This window comes from Heterocephalus glaber, unplaced genomic scaffold, assembly GCF_053883595.1.
Source record: "Heterocephalus glaber isolate CG9 unplaced genomic scaffold, H.glaber_assembly_v1.0 deba00001606, whole genome shotgun sequence".
Taxonomy (NCBI): Eukaryota; Metazoa; Chordata; class Mammalia; order Rodentia; family Bathyergidae; genus Heterocephalus; species Heterocephalus glaber.
The window spans coordinates 19765463-19787166 of record NW_028258377.1 but is presented as its reverse complement, the minus strand read 5'-3'; the positions used below and the strand labels follow the sequence as shown (position 1 = coordinate 19787166).

Here is a 21704-nt window from a genome sequence, read left to right as displayed (position 1 = left end):
GTCACTCAACTCAGCACAACTGCTCTTTCTCTAAGCAAGAAATTTCTGTCACTCTTTGTCTAAGCAAGAAATTTTTGTCACTCTTGTCTACTCTAGCCAGGCTTTATCCACCTTGAGCAACAAGCAAGTTAGGCATCCTCAGTATTGGCTCAGCTGTAGACTGGAGAGAACTTGTCTGACATTGATCTTTTCTTATCAGGCCGAATTATGGTCATTCCCCAGAGGACCTTGGAAGAGATTTGGTGTGGGAAATTTAAATTTTTATAGGGAAAAAACCCCCAAAACTAGTAACCCAGGCATGAGGTCAGTGGTAAGCTTATGTCCAATAAAAGTCCAAGGAGGAATTAGAGTAGCCTCCCCTTCCTGTGCGGAGATGGCATTCAGAGGCAGTATCACCTGCCTTGGTGGCTTGAGCCTTCAGATTCTATTGTCCAGGTCTTTCTGGGAAAGGATGGATGGGCTCAGCTCAGCTTTCTAAATTGCTTTTCTTATTTATGATTATATTTCTCCAGGAAGGGAATTGCTGATTTCTGCTGTTTAGATGTAGCAGGCTGGGTCACTAAGGGGCTTGCTACATGTGATGAAAGATGCTGGAAAAATACCTATGCATTCCAATGAGAATAGTCCATAAATAATTAATGGGAATCATTTAAAATTTTAGGGGGAGTGGAGCTGTGCTGGTTAGTTTCCTGTGAGGTCCACATCAATTTTCAAGTTATTGAGAAAAATAAGATGAAAGGTATCGTTAGTTTGATTGTTTTAGCCTTTGGTTAATCGAGGACTGTGTTCAGTTTTGCTATCGGTTCCATTTCCTTCTTGAATTTTGCTCAAACTGCTCTCATTAATCTTCTAAGGGCAAGTGAAAGGAGAGGAGCAAGACATCACAGGGAACAAAGTTCTGTAAGGAAGGCAATTCCCCTTAATTTTTCTGATTTTCTTATCTTGCCTTCTAGAGACGAGTTGGGTTTGGAGTGTTATTTTTTTCCTAACTCAAAATAATGGACATTTATTTGGCAACAACTACATGCTCCTAGATGGCATAGAAAACCTATTGACTGGACTCAGCAAAATTCTATGCTTCTGCTAAGTTGTATAAGTGCTCAGCTTCTTGTTCCTGGCATGGGTAGACTGGCTAGTATTAGCTATATGAGGGGAGTATAGTTGCTGGAAATAGGGGGATGATAAATGATCATACATCCGTCCCAGTGGATCCTTGAGTAATGGGACTCGCTCATGTACTATCCCCTCATAAAATGCTTCAGTGAGTTTCCCTTATTCTAACAATCAGTTGAAAATTCCTGCATGGCTTACTAGGCCTACATTGTCTGGCTTCTCCCTCTAACTTTTCTCTTATCACTTCACCCTTGAAGCTGTTTTTTAGATGTATCAAGCTCCTTCCTGCCCCGTGGTCTTTACACACATCTTTACCTTGCCTGAAACATTTCTCTTTTCTTTCTTGTTTATCAACTTTACTTGCCATTCTTCAGCAAATACTTGACCTGCCTGACTACCCAGACTAGCTCAAGCCCTTCCAATTATACAGTGTCACAATATCCTGAACTTTTCCTTTATAGCACAGTTACAACCGCATTTAAATAGTTAAGTATATCTCAGATAATGGATAGCAACTTATAACGTATGTTCTATTATAGCATGCCATTCCATTCAAGGAAAGATCCCACATTCAAAGGGCAATTTAAAATAATTCTGATCTTCACTCAGTCATGAAAGAGGAGTAGGCTGGAGAGGGTGAATGTCTTCTCAATGTCCAGCAAAACATTCTGTAATCCTTTCCTTCTCATCTCTGACTTCTCAACACTCTCTACAGTGGAGGCAGTTACTCTTCAAAAATACTGGGGAGCTGTGCCAGAAATTACTTAGCAGATGGGGGAGGGAAGATGGTGTAGAAATACACATGATCATAATTCTCTCCTCTGCTCATCTAATGTCTATCTCCCAACACAGCTGTGATCTCTGAGGAGTAAAAGCCATGTCTGGAGCAAACACTAATGTGCCCCCAGCAGCCAGCATGGTGCCAGCACAAAGCTGATGCTCAGTGAGTGTTTTGACTGAATTAATGTGGAGCACTTTGGACTAAAGGTTGCCACTCCTTTTCCCACAGTGAGAACTACCTGGTACGATGGGGGAGCAGGGGCTTCCCAAAGGAGATCGAGATGCTCAACAACCTGAAGGTAGTCTTCACGGTGAGTGTGCATTGTCTTCTGGTTACTGTGCTCCACGCTCACAGGGATCTGATCCTGGAAGTGTGGTGAGTACAGTGGTCAGTATGGAATATGGCCTTCATGTGGAGCTGTATTTTGGGCTTTATGCAGAGATATAGAGCTGGCAGAGGCACTCTGTGCCCTGAGGAAGCTTTTTGGAAGACAGATTTTTTCCTTCTTTCTTTTTCTTCCCCCTCTCTCTCTTTCTCACTCCTGTACACACAGAGAACACATGCAAAACATTACACAAACACACCCAATAATGCCCAGATGAACCAGGCATAGCAGCCACTATTTGACTGTCCATTCACTTCACAATTAAACTGAGTTCTTTTCTTGGGTTCACGCCTTTCTGATAAACTTGCTGAAAAATACCAGGGGGGACAAAGGGTCCTTCCTAAAACACTGACTGCCTTGTTCGATTGAATATTGTAAACGCAATTCAGTCAGAGATGACTAAAGATCTGGTGGGATTCTTGAGATCATTTTTCTAAATACCAGTACTTACCAGGCAAGTCTTATATAGAAATGTTGGAATCAATTATTATTTGAATGATTTATTTCTGAGAGTGAACTTGGCCTTGTAGCTCTGAATAAGGGAGACAGCAGAAACAACAAGGTAAAATAAAGGTTATCATTTCCAACAGTGCCCCTTCTCTTGTCCTTATGGAGACAATAAAAGGATGTTGTCTCCAAGCTCTTTTGGGGAGAATATCATTTATGAGCTTTGGGTTTTTTCCCCCCAAATATATTGCCTGTGTTAGCAAGGGAAATTACAGAGGAGGAACCATGGAGGTATTTGGGCGTTGACCAGACTGATGTGTTGGATCCAGGAGTGACCGACATGCTAGATTAACCTACCTTGCTCTACAATAATTTCCCAGTTACAGCCCGTTAAGTGCAACGTCTTATGTTATGTTGCGATTAGGTTGAGATAGAGGTGATTTATTTTGTTTGTTATTTCCTGAAAAATAGGCCAGAGGCATAGGATAGGACCATGGATCTTAATTGCTTAGACAAAGTTTTCTTGGCATATATAAATTGTGTGTTTATTTATTATTAGTTAGAAGGAGGAACTATTTATTTTCTTGATAAATAGGAGATTCCCATGGGGATTCCTGATTAAACCACAAGACAGATGTTTCACAAGAAGGAGAAGGACAGGGAATCAATCAGTGCTCTGTTTTGCAGAGAACAAATCCATGATACAAACATGGAGGAAAGGGCATCTGTAAATTTGTGTCACACGGTATTAATGAGAATGTGATCTTGCCTTCATGGAATTCTACCCACGGGATGCCTTTGCTTCCCACAAATGGGCTTGAGAACTTCAGTTGGTTGGTTCAAGAAGGTGATGCTTCCCTCCATTGAGATGATCAGAGTCTGTTTTGAGACAAGAGAGGTTATGGTGCTTTCTCTTCTTGCATTGGTTTAAGAGCTACACAACAAATACCTAATATGTGTAAGATCTCTGCGAACTAATGGGATCCAGCAGCAAACAAGCTGATGAGCCCCCTGCTTTCATCGTGTGATGTGGGGGGCTGGGAGGCAGTGGCTAGATAATAAATCAATAAATAAGCAAGAATAATGACAAAAAGCAATCCGAGCAACACAGATAATTAAAACAGGGTGATGTGATGGCTTTTGACTGGAAGTTACATTCAGTTGGGTGCCTTAGTGACGCTTAAATTAGACTTAAGATGAGACTTGGCAGCTGTGTGCCTTGCTGGATTGTTTCTCCTCTGTGGATGTTAGGTCTAGTTAGTCCCTTCTTAGGGGCAGGCTTCCACCTCATTGGGGCAGAGGAGCTGGCACAGAGGTGAGTGTGATTTCTGACACCCCTGCCCCTTGTCTGCTTTGTAAGTGTCTCCCTCCTCGGTCCTGGAGCAAGAAAGCAGCATGTACCATGCATGATTCAGCCCAGGGTGGGGTTGCTGCTGACACGCAGGAAGCATGAGTGAACAGTAACAGGAGTACTGGTGAGGTGTTACATTAGGTGACACTTGTTTTTAGTTTCATTGTCATGCTTCCCTAAGGTGTTGGGGTTTTGTAAGGCTGAAGTAGAAATGGGTGGGAAACATGGTAGACCAGAGCACCATTCTCAATAAGGATTGCTCATTCACACATCCTCCAGAGGAGAATCTGGGTGGGCGTATTTTTGCTCTAGTTTATAAACAGACTGAGATTCTCTAGGGCCAGGGGGTCTCCAACAAAACAGCTCTTAGAGATCTGGTATCTTCTTTTGAGCAGGTAACATTTCAGAACAGTGGGGCTAGACTGGGAGCTTATTTGGGACTCCTACAGGCTTATCTAGTAGAGTAGTCTGCTAAGACTGCCATAACCCAGTATCACAGATTGGTTGACTTAAACAATAGAAATTTATTTTCTCATAGTCCTGGAGACTGAAAGCCTAGGATCAAGGTGTCAGCAAGGTTGGTTTTCCCAAAGCTCTTCTTGGTTTGTAGATGGCTGTTTTTACCCTCTGCCTTCTCCATGGTCGTCTCTCTCCCTGTGTCTATTACCTACTGTACTCTTCTTATAGAGAAGCTGGTCATAGTGGGGCTCATTGTAACTTAATTATCTCTTTAAAGACCTATCTCTAAATGCAGCCACATTCTGAGGTACTGGAGATCAGGACTTTAACTTATGCTTTTTGTGTGTTGAGAGAAGGAGCATAATTCAGGCCACGGTATCTGGGAATCTTTCAGGTACCAGGACCTCTGTGGCTCTGGAATGCCTCTGAAAGACACCTATCTAGATATTTCAAAGATATGAATAATCCTAATGGAAGGAGAGAAGTAGTTAAGGGTACATTTAAGGGGAGCAGGGCTTGAGTGTTTTAGGAGGGAAAGGATTTGGATGTATAGCAGAGTAGGAGGTAAGCATTTGAGATGGTGGTGCAGGAGGGGTTGGTTAGGAAGAAAGATATAGAATTGAAAGTGAGCATTGTGTGTTTGTGGAGCAATAAAGACATCTTTGTGACAAAAATAGAGTACTTATATTCAGAGAATAGGGAGGAATCAGTGGGCGAGGACAGCTGGTTATATTGTGTCTAGGCCCTTTCATGTCAACTAGGAAAGATTAGCACTAATAGGGTAGGAAACAGGGAGCTATTAATGTTGTTGAGGGGAGAAGAAAGAAAGAATAAATGTGGCTTCAAAAGACAAGTTTTTAGGAGATTTCAGGATGGATGGGAGGAAGGAGTCAGGCAGGCCAAAGACGAGGTGGTTCCAACTGTGTGGATGTTACATAATTGGGATCGCAAACCCAGATGCCTACATAGCCAGGCAGGAGTACAAATGAGTGGAGGAGACATTTTTAGCCTGAATGCCACTTCTCTTCTGCCTTCCCTCTGTCCCTGCCCAGCGGTGCAACCTTGGAGGAAGAGGAGCCAGTGTCCATTCCTCAAGCTGATGAGAGGACAGCTCTTGGATGAGCTGGTGCTGTCCAGAGAAGCAGAGCCTGTGGGATTGTGTTTGAGCTCTTGCAGCAGCCTGGAAGCTCAGGCAGGATTGCTAGACCAGAGTCTTGAGGCAAAATTCTTCCTCAGGGAAACCTCAGTGTTTGCTCTTAAGGCCTTCAATTGATTGGATGAGGACCACAAATATGATGGAAAATAATTACCTTTACTTACAATCAACTGGTGGTAGACGTTAATCAGGCCCACAAAGTACCTTCACAACCAACGTCTGGACGAGTGTTTGACCAATCAGCTGTACACCATAACAGCCAAGTTGGCACGTGATATTTAACCATCACAGGCCCAGGCAGGCAGGTGTGGGCCATGTCGAGGCCTTGACTGACTGCAGAGACTCAGCTTACCCTGCTCCCTGCCCCCTACATCAGCCACAGTGAAGGGCTGGGGCTGGCTTCTCTGCCTGGGCCCTGGCTCACATGTGAGCCATTTGCTTGTCTTCAGTGCATTTTCCACATGAAAATGATCTCAGAGGGGAGGAAACTGCTCCCTGACAGTGGCAGACCCAGCTTCTCTGCTCTGGTGCCAGCAGCACACCTCAAAGTTCCTTCCCTTGCTGATCTGTGCTGGCAGGGAACCCAAAGAACAATGGAGCATTGAGCAGGGAGGTTGGATGCTGAGATGCTTAGGGTGGTGTTCCTTCCTGCAGACCTCTGTGATGTTGGCTGAGTGAATGGGCTCAGAGCCCCGTGTCTCCAAGGACAAAGGCTGTAGCCTTTAGCAAGCCCTTTATCTTTTTTCTGTCTCAGTTTCCTCATCTGTGAAATGGAGATGCAAATATGGTTTCTACTTCAGAGAGCTGCTAGGGTTCAAATAAGATGAAGACATGGACACTTAACACACAATGCGCATTAGTGCATTTCAATTTCAGCTTTTGTCTTTCTAAACACACAGCTGAGTGCAGTTCCCTGTCTCCTTGAAGTTAGGTGTGGCCACATACCATGCTTTGGGCACTGAAAGGTGAGCAGAAGTAATGTGCATACAGGAGCAGTGGAAGCACCTGTGTCACCATAGATTTATTAGGGGCCCCATATGAGTGAGGTGCGCTACCTATTGGCATTGGATCTGTGACTGCAACTGAAGTAAGCTTCTGCTGTGTTGCAGGTTTGAGATGTTTGGGCTGTTTGGGACCAACAGAAGCCAGCCAGTACGCACAACTGAAGAGAATGGTAGCTCTTACTGTTCCCACAGCTTCCTTTGCCTTCTTTCTCAGAGGCGCTCAGCAATGATAAGACCTGGAGGGTCATCATCAAATGTAGCAAATGCTACTTTTGAATCCATTACCATGCTTATGGGGAATCCATACAACCAATGCCACGCTGTAGCCTTCTCTCCCTCTATCAGTCCGAGGTGGAAGAATTGGGATTGAGCACTAGAGTCCGGTCACTCGATGTCATTTCCAGGCCTTGCCTTTCATATCTGTTCAGTGGGTGTGACAGCCTTGTCTTCTGCATTTCCCAGGGCAGATCGTGTGATTTGTGCATGAGTACTAAGTGTTAAGCACAACCTCCAGAAATGACCATTACTAGGTTTTCTTTTTCTACTTTACACATGATGGGTATAAACATATATATTTTTTCTTGCCCTGCAGGATCTTGGAAACAAAGATCTCAATAGGGATAAGGTTTACTTGATTTGCCAAATAGTCCGAGTTGGGAAGATGGATCTGAAAGATGCTAACGCAAAGAAGTGCACACAGGGACTGAGGAGGCCCTTCGGGGTGGCAGGTATGATACACTACAAGATTAACTTTTATTGGAGTGAACATTTTATATCAGTGAATTTTAAGGATTATTTCTTTTCCCCCTCCCTCTGTCCTACTCCATTCTTTGGACAATTTATGCCAGACAGCCCTTTAATAACTACATTTCTGGTGACTAAATTGAAATAATTGGTAAGTCCAGATTTATGATGAGGACAGTGAATAATGGAATCCTCGGGTCTGGAGCAGAGCTCTGGGAGCACCATGCAGTCTGAGCAGTTGGCGCCTTTGCTCCCCAGCACTGTGAAAAAGGGAGAACAATACAGGCTGGATCTAATTACCAGGACCAAATCATTTTTTAAAAAAATATCCAGGACAGGAAATGCAGTTACACAGAATGAGTCACCCACCGTACATCTGAGTTCTGGATGGAAAGAGACCTTGGGAGAGTGGGGGTGGCCCTAGGAAGAGCCCCTTGTGAGGCTGCGGAGTGCGACACTGGCTCTGCATTTTTCTCCAAGCTTTAGCTCTCTTGGAGTTTCCAGGACTTCATCGTTCTTGTCCTACTTTCATGCTTTTTGCTCTATTTGGCTATTGCTTGCACTATTATTTACCTAATATATTTTCTTTTAATTAACCCATTTTATTTAAACTAAAGTACATTTTTTAAAAAGACAATTTAAGCACCTGTAACATGGCAATTTGATATGCCAGTTTTATTCTTTTTATTACAACATAAATTTTTAATCACGTATCATTTATAATCCCTGTGTACCATATCTAAACTGTTTCTCACTTTGGGATGCTCTAGTCTTCTGCAACCACAGATCCACTGGCTCTCTAGCTACTCCATGGACACTACTCACATAATGGAGAAGTAGAAGGCTTTATGTTGAATTAGCTGACTTTCTAACTTAGCGATGTCAGGCATTGCCACTCACTAGCCAGCCAGGTGATCTTGGGCAAGAATTTTCTCTACAACCTTAGTTTTATTACATGCAAAATGAGGAAATTGGACCTAGAGGATCCATGAATCGCCTCCTGATCCTCTGTGTGGGATACTTCTGACATCACTGTATTCCCTTTAAGACAGGGAGAGTCCTCCAACCTTACTTCAAAGTGTGCCTTTGTCTTCAGCTTTGTCCTTAGGCCACTCTTTTGGTGTCAGGTGACAGAGATCTGATCTAAACTGGTAGTCATGTGGGTAGTGGGCACATGAGACAATACTTTATTTACTAGTATAACTGAAATATTTAGGGATAGGTTGCTTCAGATATAGCTGGGCCAGGAACTCAAATGAATTGATAGCTCTCTATGTCTTAGTTTCTATGTCGTCATGCTCATTTATTATGAAGATGGATGGCAAAATATCAGCCAGCTATTTCAAATTTGCATCCTATCAGCTAAAGAACCAGTAGAAGGAAAAATGTTTTTTCCCCATTAATTTTTGTAGAAGCCTCAGGAGCTTACATATATGTAGGTCAAATGCTTGACCCTCAAAGGATTTACTCAGGGCAGGGAGATGTTCTCTGATTGTCTAGATCAGGTCATATGACAGGTGGAGAGCTGGAAGGAGGTTCCTCCACCCAAACCCAGGCCACACCAGGGGAACTGAGATGGGCTAATGGATGCGAAGGATTTGCCATCAGAGAATGGATGCTGGTCAGGATCAGATAATAATTCCTCTTTCTCACTATTCCCTGATGGAGTCAGTGGCTAACTGTTACCCAAGCGATTTTGATAGCTCCATAACCAGTGCCCAGGATGTTTGAAGTGTTTTCTATTAGTAGGGTTTTGATTCTATTTAACTGGCATCCCTCAACAGCCACTCCCATTTCTGTAGTCCCCTACCTTAGTGCTAGAGTCTTTTACCTTGTGGATCTTATTGCTGATTTAAAGAGAAATTTCAAAGGTCCAGCGTCCCTCTGGAATTGTAGGAGTCACTGGTTCTACAGCTACATGTCTGTGCATATGAACATGTTTATGAAAAGATGGTGACCATTTCACTGAATTCTTAAATCCTACAGGGAGTCACTCCATTGGGATTTGTAGGCACAGTAGATAATTCAGTGTTTGTGTTAAATCTGAACCTAATTGCTTCACTCTGTAGCTGCTGCTCTGGCACTTTCATTTTGCTCTCTGATAAGGCTCTCAGCTGCTTCTCCAGCCTGCTGGTTCTTCAGCCTGCTTGGCTCAGGTAACTGCCCAACTGCTGCATACTGGGTGCCTCACTGTCTCTGTGTGGTTTCTTGCTGGCTTGCTTGCCTTTTTGGCTTTTCTGACCCACAGGGATCTCTTACCCTGCTTCTTGTTTTAAAATCTCATCCCATGTCATTCCTTTTTGGGAGCAATAAAGAATTATTTAAAGTGTTAATTCATTGTCTTTTTTTTTTTTTCTAGTTATGGACATAACAGACATCATCAAGGGGAAAGCAGAAAGTGATGAAGAAAAGCAGCACTTTATTCCTTTTCACCCGTAAGCCATCTACTGCCTCTTTCTATCCTCTTCCACCCATCCTTTCTCATGCAGGGCTACTTGAGCGCAGGTGAACCGGCTTCCTGTGTCAGTGACAGGGTGGACAGGTGGGGCTTTTCGAGAAGGGCAGACGGAGAATGGTGGGCTCAGTGCCAAGGCACTCAGGACCACCCACCTTTTTGCCTGCTCACTCATCGGATACTACTTAACAAATCCTTACTGCAGCCCTAGCAGAGAATGACACTGTACGGGGTGTAGGAATGAAGAGTGAACAAGTCCACACAGCTGTGTCATCATGCAGCTTATTTAGACAGGCACTTGGCAGATAATCAACAAAGGATTAATTCATTAATTACAAGTGTAATGGGGGGGAGGCTGTAAAGGAGCAATGTCTCAGGAGCCTCTGATGAGGAGTCCTAACCTGGTCCTCATGGGCAGACACATCCATGACTCTGAAGGGAGGGCAGTGAGGGAGGTAAACTTCCCTGCCTTGGTGAAAAAAGAGTCTTCAAGAAAGAGGAACCCTGGTTTAAGAACATTGTCCATACTTAATTACCTGAGGACTACTCAGGTAATGAGGCCCCCATGTCCCTGGATTAAGGAATGTCAATTAGGTTTTAGTAGGTGCAACTGAAATCTTGGAGACTTTGTGGAGCAGACCCTCCGGTTGAGGCTTTGGGAATCCTTCCTTTCTGTGATCCTTTCCAAGGAATGACAGTGACACCTGCTCGCAGGATTGGTGTTCTCAAATTTATTTTTGTGAAAAGAGCACTGTGCTTCTCGACGGCCTGTATGTTCTCAGCTGACACAAGCAGGCTTACTTTTCATCTAAGGCATATGGAGGGGCTGAGGAACTTCCTGGGGTGCCTTGGACCATAATTTGGGGACCCCATGAGGGTACCACATGCACATTTGTGCTCTTTTCTTTTGCAGGGTCACAGCTGAGAATGACTTCCTACACACCTTGCTGGGCAAAGTTATAGCCTCCAAGGGAGACAGTGGAGGGCAAGGTAAGGTGCCAACAGGCAGTAGGCTGAGCCTGCTTCAGGGAACCTCTGATTCTTCAGTAGACACATGAAGATCCTTAACCCTGGAAAACTTAGCCTTCCTTCCAGGCAGACTGTTGGCAAGACTAGTAGTATATGATATATATTTCCTGAAGCAAATGAGAGGTGTGTCTTAGTGCCCACAAGGAGAGAGGAATTGGTGTATTCTGAAAATTTCCTGTGTGTCAGGCACTTCAATGTTTCCTTGGATTTCATCCTTACCCTTGTCCTGAGAGACAGAGGGATATTGCCATCCTCACTTTAGGAAGCCTGGGCTTAGGGAGGTGTGATAATTGTTAGAGGCTGCCACTGCTCTGCATAACTGGTGGAACTTAAACCCAGAGGTGTCTGGCCTAGAGACCCCTGGGCTGGGTTACTGTGTCCATGGCTGTATGTCTCCACTTCAGTAGTCTCCTCCAGAAAGGATGGAGCAAGCAAACTGAGAGAATGATTTGAATAAGTTGGTTCTTCATGGTGAGCATTCCCTTCTAGGTCTCTGGGTGACCATGAAGATGCTGGTGGGTGACATCATTCAAATCCGCAAGGACTACCCACACCTGGTGGACAGGACCACTGTGGTAGCCAGGAAACTAGGCTTCCCTGAGATCATCATGCCAGGTGGGATGCAGCTGCTGTGTCTTGCTCCTGGGCTGTGTGTGGTGGGGAGAGGGACTCAGATTTTTCAATCTATTTTCTTTTGCAAGAGTCTGGTCTTTTGCACTGCCTTTCTCTATTTCTCTCCCTGAAGGTAACACGTGAATATACACACATGCACCGCCCCCCAACAAATGGGAGTCACACTTTATATACATGATATACCCTTATTTAACATGATTTTTATGGTGTTGTGCAACTGCTTTACCACTCAGTGGTTTATCATGGACATCAGTTCTATTTTACTGCATGTATAACAATTCTATTCTTTGTGGGGGAATATTGGCACTGTATTGAATTTTTAAACTATTTTTTTATTACCAAAGGAATCCATGCTTATCATAAAATATTCAAATGGCATGAAAAGGTATAAAGTGAAATGCTAAAAGCTCCCTCAAATCTTTGTTTCCAGGAGTAACCATTACTATTAACATTTTCCAAATGTTCATGCAATTTTAAAAAGTGAGATTATTCAGAAACTCTCTTGAATGTCTTTTTTTGTCTTAAATCTGAGTCTTAGACTTCTGTCCATGATAATTCTTGCTGACTTACTGTGGGTTTTTTTTTTTATAGTTGAATGGTGGTCCACTGAAGCCTGTCCTGTGATTTATTTTTCCTTGCTTTACTCTAGATCTTGATTCCTGTGCATTCCCTCATAGGATTTTCTATTCTGATTCCCCCTTTTCCTGCAAATCCTCTGCACTTCACTTCTAACCCTATGTCCCTAGGATGCAGAGAAATTCTCGCTATTCTGCTCCTGTAACGTGAAGATCTGTGAATGTATGTGAACTATTTGGTTGTTATTCGTGGCTAAGATCAATTCTCTTGGAGCTTTCCTTTGCCTTCCCAGAAGGTGTCACTAGAGGATGGAAATTAAGTGATTTTACTATAGAGAAAACATGGCCAATTTTTGACCATCCTACTTCCCTAGTGCTCCTTCATCCCTTTGTTACTACTTTTCCGGCCTCCTTGGGAGGTAAAATGCCTTTTCTGAGCAGTTCTGATGTTAATTTCATTACAGTGCTTCCTCCAGCACTGCACTTCCTCTAGTTAGTGAGGCCTTTCCCGCTGAGATCCTCTCTAACTCTCGTCTCCTCCCTTCTTCCACTGCAGGGGATGTCAGGAACGACATCTACATTACTCTCTTACAAGGTGACTTTGACAAGTACAACAAGACCACGCAGAGGAATGTTGAAGTGATCCTGTGTGTATGTGCAGAGGATGGCAAGACACTGCCCGTAAGGATCACACAGTGTTCTGGGTGACAGGGCCCTGCTGGGAAGGAGGCACTAATCATAAAGATTTGCTTTTTCTCTCCCCAGATTTGTTCCCTGAATGCCAGGTGGCCTTGGGACAGTGTTGAGTATTGTGAGCTATACCTTTTGAGCATGGTTAGCACAGTGTCCCATAATAAGACCTCATGTTGCTACTTCTTTCTACCTAAGCAGTTTTGCAGCATCTGTTCTTTTCCTTTCATGACCCCTACTTCTTCTTTTCCTTTTTTTTTTGGCCTGGCCTCTGCTTATAGGTTAGCTTTCTGCAGTTAAAATGTTCTTGTTGACACCCGAGCAGGTTTTTTTCAGACAAAATTCATGGTAAGAAGGAAGATCAATACAGAGCCTTGGGCCAGTGTGCGGGCTCAAGATGTCCTCAAAGCAGATATTCTCAACACTTAATCCAACTCCCCAGTGCTCAGCTAGGTATTTGGGTGGAAAGCCTTATTCGCAAATTGGTCTCTAGAGGAGTAGCAGAGTATATTCAAGAATGCGAAGCACATGGCTATATTTATACAGCATATGTCCTGTACAATATTTGTCATGGATGTTTACATTTATTTACTCATATTTCCCTTAAGGTTGTCAGCAGTTATGTCCAGTGTGTGGGAGTGTTTTGCTTCTCAATTCATCCTTTCAAAATACTTAGCTGAAAATAAAATCAGCTCTCAGCAGGTCTAGCTTGGGCAAATATCCCTTTTAGGCCACTGTAAGGGATCAGATCGCAAAGTAGGGTGGTAGTGTTGATCAGAGAGGAAGCATAAAGACTGATAAGTCATCAGTTCTAGCACTGGGGCCTGGAGCTCAGGCCTGACATGTCACTCTGTACCTATGAGCAATTGGCATCCCCAGGGGAATTATGATGTGTCAAGCTGTGTGATAGTGTGAAGCACTTCCGTTACCATCTCCCCATCTTAACATGGGAAACCCCCAATCCTTGTCAAGAAGGACAGCTCACCCAAGGTCATGCAGTTTGTAGATGGCAGAGATGAGCTTTGATTGCAGATTCTAGGCCCTCTTAAGCACTTGCTTCACTAGAATGGCCGTACATTTTTAAAAACTCCCTAGTTTATATCTCATTTTTAAAATGAGATTGATATCTGATTCTATCAAATTCTGGGAAGAGTCTGGATTATTTTTTTAAGTGTAAAGAGATCTTGACCATGGCCTTTTTGTCCATGAAACTGGGCCTGTTAATTAATATCTACTTGAGCAAAATTCTAGCATTTATCTCATCCTCCTTTTATCACATGATGAAACTTTTCTGAAAAATAAAGTAAGTGAGAAACACTTGGCTCAAAGGCACATAAAGGAAGAGCTGTAGGTTTTTATCTAGAAGGAAAAATTGCGTTTCAGCAATGTATAGCCCATTGCTTTGAAGTTATTTTTATCTAATACCTGTTGGAGAACTTTTTAATCTCAGTCTCACTTTTAAAACATTGATATGCCTGCCTTCCATGTTGCTGAAGGAGAAATTAGAAGGAACAGTTAGCTGCCGAGCAGCTCTCTTATCTCCTGTCTGAAGTATTCTCACTTCCACCTTTGCCACCCTTTCAAGTTACACCTAGGCTAAATAGATGCACTTATCAAAGATGAATGCATAAGCCCACATTCTGGAGGCTGAGGCAGAAAGGTAACTGTGGGACATGGTAGTAATTTGCAGTTTCATTTATTAGGGAAGTTATGGGGGTGTTCAGTTGATTGACTACTGAAATGCTAAGTAAGCCCATGAGAGGCTTTTCTTTCCTTATTTGCAGAAATAAATATTACTGCCTAATTAAGTGTCACAGAGTATATTCAAATGCTCCTGTCTTACATTGTGGGCTCCTGGGGAATAGTCCCCTTTAGGAATATCAGTTTCTTCTCCTGCTCCACATATTCCCTGTCTTTGGCAGAGCAGGACTAGAGGGTAGAGTCACGTTGGGGTCTCAAGGATCTTGCTGAGATGGGGCTGTAACACAGAAGCTAATGGGGTGGGCTCTTGGATCAGACAGATAGAGCTCCAATCCTTACCTCTTTTCCAATTAGTTGTGTGATCCTGGACTAGGATTTTCATCCGTAAAAGAGGAAATGTAACCTATGCTCGTGGGGTTGCAGGTTAAGCAAACAGTAGATATGTAGGACTTGCTATGCAGTAAATGCTTGGTAACTGGAAGGAGAACAACATTCACAGAAGGTGGGCCAAGTAGAAGGGAAGCCCTCAGAGGAAACTGAGGGAGTCAAGTTGGCAGTCCAGCATGGAGCACATTGCCAGAGAAATAAGAAAGCCCAGATGCAGCCGGGACAAGACACCCGTGATTTTTTGAGGCCAGGCAGCTTAAGGTGGTGAAGGCAAGGGTTAGGGGCAGTGTGGCATTGTGGTTAAGACCAGGAACTCTGGGGCCAGGGGGCCAGGCTCAAAGCCCAGAACAGTCTGGATTAGTAACATGAACTTGAACAGGTTCCATGAACTCTCTGCACCCAAGAGTCTGCCTGAAAGTGGAACCAGTAATGACACTTTATTCTTGTGAATATCCAATGAGGTCATCGACATAATAGGTGTTCATTAAATGTAGTCATTATTATTAGAAAGGTATAATGAGCTGTAGACCTGATTCTCACCTACAGGTGCTAATTGGCATCTTCCCATGATGTGGCCTCAGTGTGGGACACATCCTTCTCAAGTGCAATCACATCCGTGGTATCATCTTTCCTCCTTCCTCCTTCTGTGGGTCCCACGGAGTAAGCAGTGCCTGTGTCAGGAGCTCGGTTTTTCCTCCTGCTGAGATGTCTCCTCTAAGACCAAGTCAGCACTAAAGCTTGTAGGCTCCGTGATTCTCACTCAGATTTCCAACTGATCTGAAGTTACTGATGCCAACCAAGGCCTCTTGCCATCAGTTGGGGGCCATGAGAATGGGTGATGGGAAAATTATTGAAGTCCTGCTTCAGCCATATATGGATCTATATTGTCTTTAATACTGGGTTCATGCTCTGGTCATGGTGCCGTCTCAACATACTGCAACATTCAGTCTGATCCCCGCAGTGCTGAAGGAGAGGGTGGTATCTTTGGTCTTTCTCAGTATGATGTTGAGACCTTTTGCTTTATTCTGAGGGAATAAAAAATTTTCATCATCAGGATAGTTTCGTGAAATTCAGTTGCCTGCCATAGAGCAATTTTACATTCACCAGAGTTATATATGTGTATTTTCAGATTTTATAAGCTACACGGGATTCACTGAAACTACAGAAACTGTAGGCCCATAAATGTCACTAGATATAAATCTCTGTAAGGCTATAAGGCTTGTAGGTTTTTACAGAAGAAACACGGGATAGGAGTTGGAGGATTTGGGATGTAGTCCCAGCTCTGCTGTCTTTTGGGCAAGTGCTTAGCCTCTCTGGGCCTCAGCATACCCAGATGTGAAATGGGAACAATGGCAGTAGTCATCAGAGGTGGCTGTGAGGTTTGAATTAAGTGAGGTGGCATGTGTAAAGGGCTTAGAAGATGCTAGATACAAAGTATTCTCTAGGTGGTTTGAAAACCTTTGGAAGAATGTTTCAGTTCATTGTCTCAAGAAGTTGTGAAAGGCTTCATATGATAGAAAACCAAGAGGTTAGCATCTTCCTTCATTTCCAGTTCACTGGATATCTTTGTTTTATGAGAGGTAAGTACTTTGAAAGAGCTCTCTATTCTATTTTCAAATGGCTTTTATTTGTCAGCAGATACTATCAGTCAGTACTGAAACTGAGCTCTTTCTTTTCCTATTCCTCAGAAGCAAAGGTGGAGTTTTGTAGGGAGAATGGCAGGTCCTCTTCCCCACAGTGTAGCTGGTTTTCTGGGCGTCACAGAGTACCTACCCATGACCAGTTTTGGTGTTACAACCAGGCCAGGTGGTGGGGATCAAGGGTCCACTGGAGAATCTGGGGAGAGGCACAGACTTGCTGACCATTAAAATGCCCAGGGACGCATAGTGTTGCATCTGGGGTTTCCAACCCAATCATCATGTCCCTAAAAGTCCAGAGATTGAGATTAAAATTAATTATTCTGGTGTGAAAACTACACTTAGGCCTCTTCTGGGTGATCCTAGCTTGGATCTTGTGTGGTGGCTAAAACTGCTGGAATGAAGAGGAGTGGAAAGGGAGAGAAAGAGACTATGAATCAGGTGCTGGTATATACAATTTGAATGTAGTTCCTGATTTCCTCATTCCTTTCTGAAACTCAGAGGGTCATTCTTATGGCAAAGAATAAGTGCATATATGGGGATGCATGCTCTATGCTTGCTCTCTACTCACAATGCTTTCCCCACATTTCTGCTCAAACCCAACTCAGGTAACTCATTATCTTCCAGGCATCTTCCGTGAATCCTCAGCTGTATCTAAGTGTCCTCCTCTGTGCCTCAGTGTCTGTCTGTCCATCATCACATTTCACAACTGTAGTGACTAATGAGCTCACCTGATGTCCTCTCCACAAACTGTGAGGTCATGGCAGCTTCAGTGCCGGACTCATCTCTGTTCCTCAAAGTTTAGCATGGGCCTGGCACCCAAAGATGTTCTGTCACTGTGGGCTGAACTGAATCACTGTCCCCAACCTCTTCTCTCAGACTTGTTCTCCATGGTGGCCCCCAGGAATCTTTCTCAAGCTGGTGCTCCCTTATTGCCCAGCAACCCCCCGCCTACCTTGGTGTGTTAGCATTAGAACTCCATCAGAAGGAGTGCTGCTTGGCTGATCTGAGCCTGTTTGTAAACTTTGTGCACATTTCACATTGAGGAAACAAATAGGATTAGTAAGACTGGCAGCATTCAGTAGCTCCAAGGCTGGTTACCATCTACAATAAGGCAGCCATGTCAGCACCTGCCACGCTCCAGCGGTTTCCAGAGTGGGTTTAATAGAATTTCTGTAGTTAAGCAGCTGTCACCCCTGGGCCAAGCATGCCCACATATAAATTCATAATGTAAAAGGGGCTTAACAGGGCCATGGCAGGAGGTTAGGGAAAGCAGGGTTATCCTAGGTCCTAAGACTGGCCTTGACTTAGGACCAAAATTGCCCAACCACAGAAAATGGCAGCTCTATAATGTTTTCTCTCTCTGTTTTTCTTGGGTCAGAATGCAATTTGTGTGGGCGCTGGGGACAAGCCCATGAATGAGTATCACTCTGTCGTGTACTATCAAGTCAAACAGCCACGCTGGATGGAAACAGTCAAGGTAATGATAATAGCGATAATAGAAGCAAGCATGTATGTAGTTCATACAGTGGACCAGACACTTTTTCAAGGGTTTTATTTAAATAATTCATTTATTGCTTCCCAGGTAGGTTTGCATTATACTTCCCTCATTTTACAAACGAGGAAACTGGTACAGAAGTAAGTAGCTTGCCTGTGATTGCACTGCCAGGAAGTGTCAGAACTGGGGCTGGAACCTGGGCAGTCTGGTTTGGGTTTGTGTTCTTCACTTCTCCCTGAGGGAACGGGAATGGACTGAGGCTATTAGCGTTCTTTCTCTTTCTTATGAGGGCAGTCCAGCAAATTAAACAAGAACCCCAGGAGGTCCAGAGTTCATATTTCAGCTCTATTATTTATTCACTGGGTAGTTGACCTTGGTCAAGTCATTCAGCTACATGGGTTCCCTATCTGGAAACTGGGAGGAACAGGATGACTGTGAAGATGAAAGGGTTTAATACACACAACACCATCCTCAGAAGGGTCCTTGGAAGGGAGTATGCACTCAGTGAATACATTCATGATCATACTTGGCAGTTTTCTTGGTCTAGAAAAACCAGACTGTACACTTGAGAGGCTGAGGCAGGAAGATTGCCACAAGTTCAAGGTCAGTATGAGCTACATAGCAAGACCCTGTCCCAAAACACAAGAAAGAAAGAAAGAAAGAAAGAAAGAAAGAAAGAAAGAAAGAAAGAAAGAAAGAAAGAAAGAAAGAAAGGAAAGAAAGAAGCCAAAGTGAATTTGACACTCGTTTGAGATGCCCCTAAACACTAGACTCTTCCCTCTGCAAGATAGTGTAATTCATAGTGGTATGCAGCTTTGTCTTGCTCTCTATGATGGGAGAACAGGACGGGAAGGATGTAGCCATTCCCTATATATGATGCAGTTTTCTTTAAGGTCCTCTCATATAGTACCTTGTTCCAATATTCTATGGAATACTAAGTATGTTTCATTAAAATAAAGTTCTCTGGTCATATAACTGTGAGAAATTTGAGAAATTTCACAACAAATATAGACCTTAAAAGGCTTCCTGCTTTCAGGTTCTCAGAGCCTTTCAGATGCGAACGTGCTCTGCAGAGCTGCAAAAGGAAGAGAGAGTGCAGAGCATTTCCCAAACCTCATCAACCATGGAGCCTTCTTTTTTCCCTACCATCATACCCAGGGCTTGCATTCTGTTGAGCGGTTTTTAGAAATTTTATTACTCTAATTTAAGCAGTTGGGGTCTTGAGAGACCAACGTGTTGTGAGCAGCATGTAAGAATATAGCATGCTGGATTTTTTCATGGAAAATGCAGCTCAATTTTGGGACTACTTATGACTGTACTTACTGTAAGGGACTATCCTGGATTTGAAACAATATCCTAGCATACTTGAAATATTGGCCCAATGAACAGGCACCTGATTCTCTTGATCACGTTTCATTGGCCCAGAATATAACCAATATGAAATTGCCCAATAGTCTTCCTGTGGGCATTGGCCAGCTCATCAAGCTCTGCTGTTCTACTTAGCATGGAAGAATGACAAAGCTTTCAGTCAAATGTGAGCCTTGTAATGCTTAAAAGATGCCCTTTGTAGATGGTTCCTCACACAGAAGGAGCCTTAGCCACAAATATTTGCATCACCAAACCATCACACTAAGCAGGAAGGAATATTCTCCATTGCAATAAGAATTTGCAATTAATTTATTGAACAGTGAAGCTTGATCACAACTTCAAATATCTCTGCCTCGTAATTGGAACCATTCTTTATTTACCCTGTGCTCTGACTCTAAATTCAAGATAGACACATGACTTCCTTTTTGATGATAGCTGTTGAAACCCTAATGGTTCTTACTTTGTCATGGACATTCCTATTTTCCTTCGTGGGTCCACTTGTACTCAGTCTTGGGTTAGAGAGCTATTGAACCGGTTAGGTTTTCTGTTCTGTGTGCCCTGTTGTACCCGACTTGGCTTTTTCTGCACAGCTGTTATATGTCACCTTATGTGAACTGTGAGCTCTTTGGGCGCACAGATGCTACTGTGCACAAGTGTGGCCAGTGCCATGCACAATTTCAGCTTCTGGTTGGTTACCTTTCAGAATGCAGTAAGTGCATGAATTAGACTGCAGTAGCCCATGAGGCTCTCAGTTCTTTTGCTTGGTCTGAAACCCAGACAGAAGGGTGGACCTCTTCTGGCTCAAATTTTATTTTCTGAAGCAAGAAATTCTGCAATGTATACACCTGTTTGGCTTTTAATAGACATTGATATGGTGCAAACTTAATCCCTTTTTAAAATCAAAGTATGGTTCTTGCAGGTAGCTGTGCTTCTCTGCCTTGGCTTCAGTTGCATATTGCAGAAGAGCTGTAAGGCTTTGGGAGTTGGGGCAGCCCAGTGCCAGGCTGAAAACACCTCAGTTAATGATGCCAGAAGACCCCTCACTAGACAGTGGCACTGGGGGAACCAGTGCATGATTGTCTTAACTTAACGTTTTCAGAAGCAAAACCATCTGCAGGTGTGTCCAAGAAGAAAGGGGATGATCCCTAGGATTTTTTTTACAAATATTATTGGATTAATTCACTGTATTAATTTACATAAATGAGAGTCCTCAAACAAATGCCCTAATGGCCATTGTTAATTTGCTAAACCCTGCTGCAATTGCCAGAACTCCTGGAGTGTGTAGGGAAAATGTGCATTGTGCAGTTTGCAGTGCATCAAATCCTGTGCTAAAGTTATGTGACTTTTATATCAATTTGGGGAGATTCATTTTTCCTCACTAAAATTTACAGACCTCTTTTCATTGGCTGGGAATGCAATTTGCCAAATGGATTGCATTTGGTACTTTATTTTCTCTTCATAGCTAGTTCTTGTGTAATTTATTTACAGTTCATCAGGCTTGAGGGATGGGTAGTAGATAAGCATGCAGCACTCTTAAGTTAAATGTTCAGGCTGCTTTTGTGGGGTGGGTTGCAGGGGCAGGATCTTTAACTTACTGTCTCCTGAGCTGTGCTTTCTGCCTGCTGAGGTGGCTGTTCCTATTGAAGACATGCAGAGGATCCACCTGCGATTCATGTTTCGACACCGGTCATCCCTGGAATGTGAGTATGCAAGCAAATGATATCTCTGCAGCTTCTTTAATGGGGAGAAGAATCGAATAGCTGGGAGGACCATGTATCACTTCTTTCCTGACCTTACAATGCTATTTCCAGCTAAAGATAAAGGAGAAAAGAACTTTGCTATGTCCTATGTGAAATTGATGAAAGAAGATGGAACCACTCTGCATGATGGATGCCATGACCTTGTTGTCCTCAAGGTACAAAGTAGTGAGTGAGAGGAGTACAGAATGGAAAGGAAAATGGCAGGCTGGTGTAGTGGTTAACAGCACAGATCCCAGGATCACACAGAGAGCGAGTACCAACAGTCTCCATCCTGGAAAAAGAAAAGAAAAGAAAACAAAACAAAAAAAGGGCTCATTACTGTGTAGAGACCTCTGTGGGATGTGTAGGAGGTCTACAAGAAACATTTCTTCTGTATAGCCTCTGTTTTTTGTTTTTTTATGATCACACATTGTTCTTAACTTGAAAGCCATTCTTCCCCAACAGATTATGAACTCATAGGGAGAGACCCAGTTCCAGTCAGTTTGCTTTTGACTTAACCCAATAAACTTCAGTTTTCTCACCTGTGAACTG

The 21704-nt window shown here is 43.3% G+C and overlaps 1 protein-coding gene across 2 annotated transcripts in view; it reads left to right on the top strand.

Annotated features, from left to right (window-relative positions):
• Positions 1-21704, top strand: part of Dock2 (dedicator of cytokinesis 2) — a 433172-nt gene that overhangs the window by 56537 nt on the left and 354931 nt on the right. For both annotated transcript variants that reach the window (XM_021239768.2, XM_004836400.3), the window contains exons 9-17: positions 2123-2204; positions 7289-7424; positions 9800-9875; positions 10809-10885; positions 11414-11539; positions 12689-12813; positions 17929-18027; positions 21041-21113; positions 21225-21328. In XM_021239768.2, coding sequence (XP_021095427.1) covers positions 2123-2204; positions 7289-7424; positions 9800-9875; positions 10809-10885; positions 11414-11539; positions 12689-12813; positions 17929-18027; positions 21041-21113; positions 21225-21328 — 898 coding nt within the window. The remainder of the gene's footprint in view (positions 1-2122; positions 2205-7288; positions 7425-9799; positions 9876-10808; positions 10886-11413; positions 11540-12688; positions 12814-17928; positions 18028-21040; positions 21114-21224; positions 21329-21704) is intronic.